The sequence below is a fragment of the Dermochelys coriacea genome, chromosome 10 (genome assembly GCF_009764565.3).
Source record: "Dermochelys coriacea isolate rDerCor1 chromosome 10, rDerCor1.pri.v4, whole genome shotgun sequence".
NCBI lineage: Eukaryota > Metazoa > Chordata > Testudines > Dermochelyidae > Dermochelys > Dermochelys coriacea.
Genome location: NC_050077.1, coordinates 11,146,971 through 11,157,180, shown reverse-complemented (window position 1 = coordinate 11,157,180; position 10,210 = coordinate 11,146,971). Strand labels below are relative to the sequence as shown.

General features: G+C 39.0%; 1 protein-coding gene across 1 annotated transcript in view; it reads right to left on the bottom strand.

Moving 5' to 3' along the window:
- Positions 1 to 741: 741 nt before the first annotated feature.
- Positions 742 to 10,210, bottom strand: part of GNA12 (G protein subunit alpha 12) — an 82,287-nt gene continuing 72,818 nt past the window's right edge. The window contains exon 4 of the mRNA XM_038419513.2: positions 742 to 10,107. Coding sequence (XP_038275441.1) covers positions 9,538 to 10,107 — 570 coding nt within the window. The 3' untranslated portion in view covers positions 742 to 9,537. The remainder of the gene's footprint in view (positions 10,108 to 10,210) is intronic.

Below are 10,210 nucleotides of genomic sequence, written 5' to 3'. Positions count from 1 at the left end.
ATTCTCCAATTTGTCAAGGTTGTTTTGAATTCTAATTATATCTTCTGAAGTGCTTGCAATACCTCCCAGCTTGATGTCATCTTCAAATTTTATAAGAATACTCTCCACTCCATTATTCAAATCATTAATGAAAATAGAGACTAGTACCAGATGCAGGACCCCACTAGTTACACCCTCCCAGTTTGACACCACTGATAACTACTCCGAGTATGGCATTTCAAACAGTTGTGCACCCATCTTATAGTAAATTCATCTAGACTGCATTTCCTTCATTTGCTTATGAGAATGTCATGGGGGACTGTGTCAAAAAGCCTTACTCAAATCAAGATATCACCCCTCTCCCCCATCCACTAGGCCAGTAATCCTGTCAAAGAAGGAAGTTAGGTTGTCATGATTTGTTCTGGACAAATCCATGCTGGCTATTCCTTATAAACCCATTATCCTCCAGGTGCCTACAAACTCACTGTTTAATCATTTGTTTCAGTATCTTTTCATGTATAAAAGTTCAGTCATCCTATAAGCCCCCAAGTCCTCTGTGTTCCCCTTTTTAAAGGCAGGTACTGTTTGCCCTTCTTCAGTCTTCTAGGATTTCATCCGTGTCCACCATGAGTTCTTAATAACTGCTAACAGTTCCAAGACTGCTTCAGTTAGGTTCCTGTATTATCATAGTAAGCACGTGAACAAGATTAAAATATTACCACAATTCAGGCCCTGTATTGAAAGATCCAACACTCCATAACAAACAGTATAACAAGTCAAGTTTTAATATTTATAAAATTCATATATACAAAACAGTAAACTAATTCACCAAAACTATAAAATACACTTTTTACACATCACAATATAATTTTATCTAGTACACAGTTTTCATAAGTTGAGACTATCAAGGCAAATAGGCCGCTTGTATGGTAGATGCTGTTCTGATTCTACAAAGACACTTTCATGAGCAATGCCTTTTTCACCTCAACTTATTTTAGTTCGTCACCGTCTTTAAGAAGAAGTTATGTGAATTGTTAGAAATTAAGGCTAAACTCAGGCCTTTCCTGCCCAATGCAGCAAACTCGTTTAAAACTAGTTGTATGATATTGCATAGTATGTGTGCTACAATACCTAGGCACTGTAGGGTGTTATAGCAGAGAAGGTAACATTTTAAAATAGATTTCCAAGATACAGGATTGTGTCACAAAATTAATGAGTGTTTTGTCATTTCTACGGCTATGATTTTGGCTCAGGTATTTTTATTCAAAGTCACAGATAGGATACAGGCGATAAACAATAAATGATGCTGAAGCCTGAGCTCTGCTGTGCGGGGCTGAAGCCCAAGCAGGGCTGAAGCCAAAGAACTCAGAGACCTGTGTTAAAATCACAGAATCTGTGACCTGTGTGGCACTTATAGCCATAATAATTTCATTTGTATGTGATTCAAATCAAATAAAAAAAAAATCAGACAGCTTGTTTAAAAGAGTAACACCACACTTGGCCAATTTTTAAGCATAGGTTTTAGAGACGTTGTGTGCAGTCAGTCATTAATAAAAAGGCGTATTAGCTGTTCTAGTCTATTGGGCAAATTCAAACAACAGAACAGGCTTATCCGGAAAAATGCGCTTTATCCAACAGACTAATGTCTATGAACTGAAACACAACTTCCAAAGCAGACTTTACCACGGGGCCTTTAAATCCTGTGGATTGTTGAAAGATCATTTACTCACTATTGTGTCAAGCATGTGAGTTTAACACGTCCGTGTGAAGCTCTACTGCAAGAGCAGCAGCTGGTTTTGAACAAGATGCCCTCATGTCTCAAAAGTAACCTGAAGCAATCTAACCCCTTTAAAGCTGCTGTCTCTGCATACTCCTCACAATTTAATACCTCAAAGCAAGGTTAACTAGTTTTTAAATTGGGGGAAGGCATGATGACTGATAAGAGGCTTCGATGTCACAAGTTAGGAGGGATTGAGTTTATAGGACCCAGTTACAAACGGTTGGAAACAAAGATTTATAATGGAAGAGCACACAGCTACAGCCATGCCAATGTGCTGGTAGATACACAGCCAAATAGCTTTCCTGGAGTCAGTTATCAAAGAATACGAACTGACTACTGACTGCATTTTGTTTCAATATACAGACAGTATTTAAGCAGAAGCATTTGGGATCTATTTAGAAACTAAATCGCCACTCTCTCCAACCCCCCCAACAATACCCTTTGGCTGTTCACCAGAAAGTCCATCTTGGACGACATCAGTGCAGCTCTTTCCTTCTGACTGTGGTTATTTCCAAGTCAATCAGATGAACCATGGACACACGCCAAGAGCAAGACTGTAGTAGTTTACAGAGTACAGCAAGGCAGCCACAGAACTGCTGGCACTGGAGCCGTCCCGTGTCTCCCTCCCCCGGACACAGAAAGGCAAGCATGTCAACACAGAGACAGAAACCTAAACACTGCTTTTAAAGATCCCATTAAAAAGAGATACAGACTTACAAAGAGCCAAGCAATTCGGAGTCAAGACTAAACTGACTCACACAGAGGCACCACTCAATTAGTTAACAGAGAACCAGCCTCAGTTCTGACTGTCCTAGCTGCCCTTCATCCTCGTTTGTGTTAAACAATTTAGTGTCATTGTTTAAAAAACAAAGTGAATTTAGTGCTCACTAAAAAAAAAAAAATCCGATTTACAGCACCAAGTGGGGGAATCCCTCCAGCTAGCCACAAGAAATACTCAACACTGATAGCAGCAACACAAACATGGAGCACAAACAGGTGCTGCATTGTCCTGTCAACATACCTCAGTCTCAGGCTGGAACATTCAAAAGTGAGAGTGGAGGGGACTTCACGCTTATTCAATTTAAGACTGGCACTGATGAAGCCAATCTTAAAGATATGTCCTAGGAATACAGTGTCTTCCAAGAAGCAGCCATTGTGGAAATCCTTGGATAATAATTCCCTTACCAAAGAGTATAATTGCTTTACAGGAGCTGCTGAAGTATCTTTCTATCCACCAACTATTATTGTGTTACAGAGTAAGGGAGAAGGGACACACCTGTAAACAGTTGGGCTCACAATGGAAGTGCAATCTGAACACCAGGCTCCTTTAACATGGGGGGAGGGGTGATCAGGTCTCAGGCCTACAACCTCACTACACACTTTAATGCATACTGGACAACTGATATGGGGAAAAAGACTAATACTAGCTTGCAAAAATAGGTACTGCCTTCATCATGGGAGATCAGCATTTGATTTATAGCAAGTTGCACTTTTAAAAAATTCATGTTTGTTTGTGTAGTTTTTATTGGAGGATGGCATACAGCTGGTTGCTTGACAGCACCAATAGCTGTTTTGATGTGAACATCTGTTGATAACCATCAAACATCATGCAGACCTCAAGGCTCATTCCATTCAAAAGTTGCATATAAAGGCCACCTTAAACATCTGAGGGAAGTTTTCTGCATGCAGCTTCCTTCAAAGTTAAGAAAAGAATCAAGGCCCCACCATGTAGCATCACTGCTCACAAAGGTAACTATATGGAGAATGCAAAGCAGAAGGCATGTTTTGTTACTGCAATAAAACAAGGGTGGGGGCTGTTCTCTAGACTGCTAAACAAGCAAGTTCAGCTGTTTCAAGGGATTTTCATGATCAAATGCAAGAGGGGCATATCAAATGAGGAGCATTTACATTTTACCTACTGTCAAAGCAACAAGAGCTAGAGGACTGACAAAGTTATAGTTGTGGGCATAGCCTGAAATTACAGAACAAGTTACAGTGCCACTGCCCTATTCACTGGTGCAAACAGAAAGGCCATATTGATATTATCTTTATCAAGTGGTGTTCAAGTGCTGTCCCCTGGCAAGTTTAGGGCACAAGTGGAAATGAACATGGACCTTAGTTTGTCTAAGGATAGGAAAAATGTGTGGCACGAAAGGGTTGCTGATTCCTTCAATGGCTCAGTCTCCATGCTGCAATTTCATTGACCAGGAAAATTCCTTACAGGATACCCCTGTGCTTCTGTCCATTCACCAGTACTTTTCAGTACCAAGTGGCTTATTAATGGGGAAGCAGTGCTTCAGAACATTAGCTTAGAAGCAATTTTGTAGCACCTGTTCTCCAGGGAGGTAGAGCTTGAGTGCATGGTTGGATTTTGAGGGCATGGGGACAGTTGCTCAAAGGCATCATTTCTTGCTGGTCAGTTAATTAAGCAGCCTCAGCCTAGAAGTATGACCGCTACAATCAGCCAAGATATTTTAAAGGAAGAAATAAAAGTTATTCATCCAGAATAAGGCTTGCAGAGATTCAAGATCGCCCCCCCATTTTAAACAACTTTGGATCACAGGTTTGGGAAAAAGCCCGGAGAAAATGGGCTTCACAGTAATAAAACACACCCATTATAAATCTTTACAAAGCACTAGAGGACCAGCACTAAATTGAAAGACTATCACAGAAGTAGGAAAGGGAAGAAACCCATACACAAGACACAAATGAGCTGGACAGACTCAATTAAATCCTGATTACTCTAGGTACTGCCTCATAACACACCTAAAAGCCTTGTGACGCTATCCTGGGCGGAAAGGGGAAATCAGTTTTGTGGATGGACAGATGGGATGCATTTCACATGTCCCAGACTCCATTTCAGCTGCTGTCACAGTGAAATTTTAGTCTTTGGCCCAATCAGCTCCTCCCACACTGTTTAAACTATAGCTCCTTCCATACCAAAATCTCCGAGCTACACAAATGTTCTCCATTCTGTTTGAACTTAAGCCAGCAAATCTGTTAACCCTTCAGTTAGCTTTGAAAAGCCTGAAGAAATGCGAGTCATTGGAAGCTCCTTCAGACACATTAGCAGCACAGTTCTAGGTTTGACAGCACAATTTTAAACAGGTAATTTACTATAAAGTTGGCAAGCTCAAACAGTCTACTCTGCTGTATTACAGGGAATGAGATTCAGATGTGTAGTGACAATGGAAACTAGAAATATTCTTAAGAGCTGTCATTTAAAATAGAGCAGCTGTTAATCAACTCCATTAAATCTGTCACCACAATACCTCGTGTTCCCCCTACATCAAGAATAGTGTTCAATAGGTTGTTAAAAATAGCAGTTACCTATTAAACATGTAGTTTATCAACAATTATAATTAAAATTTTAAAGATAAAATTGTTTAAGCCCAATTCACTTGGTAATTCTAGAGCAGTTACTGCCTTGTATGTAGCTAATTCAAAGAGCAGCTTATTGGTTAGCTACTTTGAGGGAAAGGCACCTACTGGTGACCTGAATGAGCCTTCAAAACATTGGCTTTGACATAAGACACCACAAGATACCAACATGATTTTCAGTATAGGTTCCCATCTGCCACTTTTATAAAACTGATAGTAGATCACATGATAGGGCTCTCCTACTTAAACATGCTGCAAGCATTTCCTCTTTGTCCTTGCTGGAGACAAAACACAGGGAGGAACCTTGTCAGTGACCTGCATGTGCCAAATGAGGGAGAGCGAAGAGCTTTTTTTTTTTTCTCTCTTTTTTTTTTTTTAAAGCATATGTTCAAGGCCTCCACCTGATTGTAGTCCTGCCTGTGATCCATTTCCTGACTAGTGAGTTGAATAATAACTTATGAAGTTTGTAAAAAAAAGAGCTGTCCCTCCCAGCTGTGTTTACCAGCAATCTCCATGATGTCACTGTAAAGTACAATTATTAGTTGTTTCTTGCAAAATAATTGAGCAGATCACCGAATCTTGCTAAAGATTGTTGCACAATACTGAGTTGTACCTTTTGAATTCTACACTAGTAATTACTAGTACCACAGATGACTAGCTTTATTGTACTATTTTTACATAGGGAAATTCAGTAGGGCTTGTATTTAAAAGTATGTTGCAGCCAGGTAAATGTATTTACCACTTTAGAATGAGGCTGACCTTGCAAGAGGAAATCCTGCTAGATTGAGGTTATTTAGATTTTCCAGTGGAAACTTTCAATGAAGTTTCACACTATGACTGGACAATGCATGTTATAACTACACCTGAAAGATGTATACTCACCTAACACAGTAGATAGCTAGTGTCTCCAAATTTCTCTTAAGATGGTTTAATCATGCACCAAACAAAGACACAGGTCCATTCAAACCTGTTTCAAACTAATTTAAGTATTGCACTAAAAACAGTGGTGCACTTGAATCCTTGAAGCAGTCAGTAATATGGCATAGCGTTAACTTACATCAAGGCGTCTCATTTTGCATTAAAGTAGTTAAGCACATCGTATTCCAGTCTAATTTTTGTTTGTTGTTATGGTCAGAAGAGTGACTAAATTACATTTTCCATTTACAAATACAGAGCCATATTGATTACTTTTGACAAAGACAAGTTTGCTATTTTTTACCGCTCTTTGTTTTGCAGAATACATACAGCTATGGTATACTGACCTGAATTGTTTTCTAGTTCCCACATCGAAACTGTTAACCAACTGTAAAGTCTTGATGGTTGGATGATAATGCTTGAGCAAGAAAGCTTGTTACGTTACAGAGCCTTAGTAGAATACACAGGGCTTGCAGTGAGTAAAACATGAGCTAGATCCTTAGCTACGGCTCAGAGGTGCAAAGCCCTATTTTGACTTGTGCTTCATGACTTGTACACAAAAAATTCTCCTCTGCATTTTCTCAACCACAGGGCTCCTGTGTAAAGGGATGGTCCCAGAGCAAAGCTAGGCTGCTCTTACACCTAATGGCCCCAAGGGGACAAAACAGCACCTGAGGATTGATGCAGTCTAGGGGCATCATGATCATGCAGCCCTATGTCCCTACCTTCCTCCTGGGGCCCTAACAGGCTAACGTTATGGTACAAAGCAGTCACACACAGCATGCCAGAAGAACTGGTTGTTTTACTATTACAAAAAAATGAAACTTGTTAAGAGTTGTCGATATTAAACATGGAAATACATGCTGCTATTTTTCAGGGTGCAACTGTAACAGTGAGAGTTTCTTTGGAGAAGCCCATATTTATTAGCTCAGTTCTTTTAAAAATCAATAAGGTGACCAAGAATACAAGACCTCAAATGTGCATTAAAAAGAAGAGTAGTTTCATGCTCCAGTATTGCAGTTAAAGCTATGGCAGACTTCATATGTAAAAGCGAGGCAACTTTTCAATAATATCTGGTTCTAAAAAGGGAATGTTTTCTCAAGAATAAAATGGGCAGCACATTATTCCAAATAGAATACTCAATAAAATAATAAAGTACACAAAGAATCAACTGGGAAGTTAGGCAGTTTGAGTTGACCTGCTATAGCTCTAAAGCCTTCTGTTGAATAGAAACTACTGCGAAGTCTAAATACAGTATCTGAATGCTTAAGTAATGAAGAGTAAACACCTTTAGATCTCGTTTAACCAAATAAAGAGGCATGCCCAGAAGAAATATATTCCACTAGACCCTTAAGCCACAATTTGTAACACCTCATGTTGAAGCATTTACCTTTCCAAATGCAATTACCGTAACAGAATCCTCATCTGTAACAATGCAGAACATTCAAGACAGGACTTGATATTTAAAAAAAAAATAAAAATCACTAAATGTTTAAAAAAAAAAAAAGGAGTAAAATTGGTCCATGGTGAGTAAGACTTTTCTAACTAGACAATTAACTACTGTTTATATTTGAGAAGTAGTGGAAGTGTAATTTTAAAATAAACAGATTTTCCCTATCTGCAGCTCCTAACTGGTTTACTTCACCATACATTTTATATGCATTATATATAACTAGAATACAACCACATCCTTTTCACTCTTGAAGCCAGCACAAAAAGCTACAAGGGCAGCAGACTTCTGCATTAGGAAGCTGCGTATACCACACACAGAGAAATGAACTTCTGCAAGCCACAAAAGGAAGGATTCTAGATTTTATCCAAGTTAAACATGCAAAAACTCCAGAGCAGGGTTCTTTTCAGACCAGCATTTCTCTTGGGATTAAATGCCGAAGTGTTCCTTTTTTGACATGTCATTACAGTTTTAAAAAAGGGACGAACTACAGAGATTCGACTGACTTGATATAGTTAGAGAAAGCCCTTCTGATTTTTTTTTTTTTAAAATAAAATCAAACTATGGTACCAATTGCACTGTAAACATTTGTGTTTGAAAGTTCCCTGGGAAGAAGAAGAAAAAAAAGACACTACAGCATTGAAATAAAAGGCAGATCTTAAATTTTGTTTATGTACCTCATTGTAGTAGACAAGGTTGGAATTATCTGTACACAAAGAAAGGCACCTGATAGTTAACTACGTAAGTTTAGAGAGCTAGAAAGTCAACAGTTCACATCAACATTATTCACAGCCTCTTGCAATTTCACACGTGTACACCATCATCTGAAATGGGCAACTAATTTTGACAGTTTACTCATACTATATATAAATTAATATAGGCTAAAGATCCCATTAACAGATTAAAAATGGGCTAGTTTACAGCAGGGTCCTGCTGTCCAAACCTATCAGTGCAGCTGTAAAATTGGGATCTCAAGAGTGCTGGCTCTTCTTGTGTAAGAAGTGTAAGGTCAGCTGTTAGGAAGTAATCAAGCAGCTGCTCTACCACCAAAAATTTTGCTAAAAAGTTTAATCAGCTTCCACACATTTGGAGATAGATAAAGCCCTATGATCTGAGAGACTGGAGCTTTACAAATACTGCCAACTGCAGGTGTGAGAACAGTGATGAATTTCCATAAACGACACTTCACTAGAGCACCCACTATGTGCAGATATGTGGTCAGATGTTCTAGTACATGCCTCAAGCTGTATTACTGTGGAAGTCAGTTTCCCATGATGTAAGACACTGTATATGTAGTGCAAAACAAAATCTTGTCCTCATCAGCCAGGCCTTAATTTTCTCCTCCATTTGACTTCAGAGTGGCAAGACAGAGGACTCATATAGCCTGGTGGGTTTCATTTATAGTTCTACTGCATTTCATTTATAGTCCTAGACTTGCATGTCTCAAGAGACTGATGCAAGACCTTCAGACAAGAGTTGTGCATTCACACTGATAAGTGGACTCCAGATCCTTGGCAAACACTGCACATGAAAGCAAGATCTGGTTACATATTTCAAGATTACATGTGGAATTGTGATTAATATATTGCCATTTATTCTCTAGTACAACTACCAACCTCATTATAATTTACATTAGTTTGACTGGTTAACTCAGCACCTCCAAACTGCAGAGAAAGGCAGTCTGTACAGTTACTGTCCTTGCAAACCAACAGTTTTCATTAAAAGTCTTCCTTACATAGTTTGTCAAAGTTAGATTTTTCTAAGATAGGAAGGTGATTGTGTTATTCAACATTCCAAACTAGGTGTCAAACCCTATAATGGCCACTTTTTTCAGTAGTGTTACTCGTCAAATGATTCAGTAGCTAACATTAACGTTTGACTCCTTCTGCCTCCATGACTGGCTAGTTTCAGCATTCCTGAGCCAAGTGAATAGCATGGGTCCTAAAACCACATGCAAGAGCCATAAAGATAAAATAAAAGCTTTGACTTATAACCCCTGGGTAGATTTCAGCAAGACAAGGGGTGCTCTTCTTCACTGCAACATAATATCCTTCAGATTCTCTTGAAGGATTGTGTCCTTCACTGCATGAAACACGAAGCGGATATTTTCAGTGTCTATGGCAGTTGTGAAATGATGGAAGAGTGGCTTACTGCGGTTCCGCCGCTTTCTGTCAAAACACTGCACCAAGTAACGCTGAACATCTTCTAGCCTGTGAGGATCACCCTTGAAGTCTGAGAAATACTTCTTAATGCTGACTGTCTTTACCTTCTCTACAAGGAGATCCATTTTGTTCAGGAATAGGATGATAGAAACATTAAAGAAGAGCTTGTTATTGACTATTGTCTCAAAGATGTTCATGGACTCTACCAGTCTGTTTGTGCGTCTGTCTTCCATGAGAACCTGGTCATATTCACTGGAGGAAACCATGAACAAAATAGAAGTTATCCCATCAAAGCACTGGAACCACTTCTGACGCTGAGACCTCTGTCCACCCACATCCACCATCTTGAAAGGGATTTTTTTAATGATGAAGTCATGCTCTACGATCCCCTTGGTGGCTTTTCTGGCCAACAAAATATCTTGTTTGCTGGGGAAATAATTCTGAAAGAGAAAGGAGAATAGTGTCAAATTGCCTCAGATCTTCCTTTTAAAATATGCAATATCAGCTGGCATTTTAAAAATAAAATTCATCATATCTCAATGT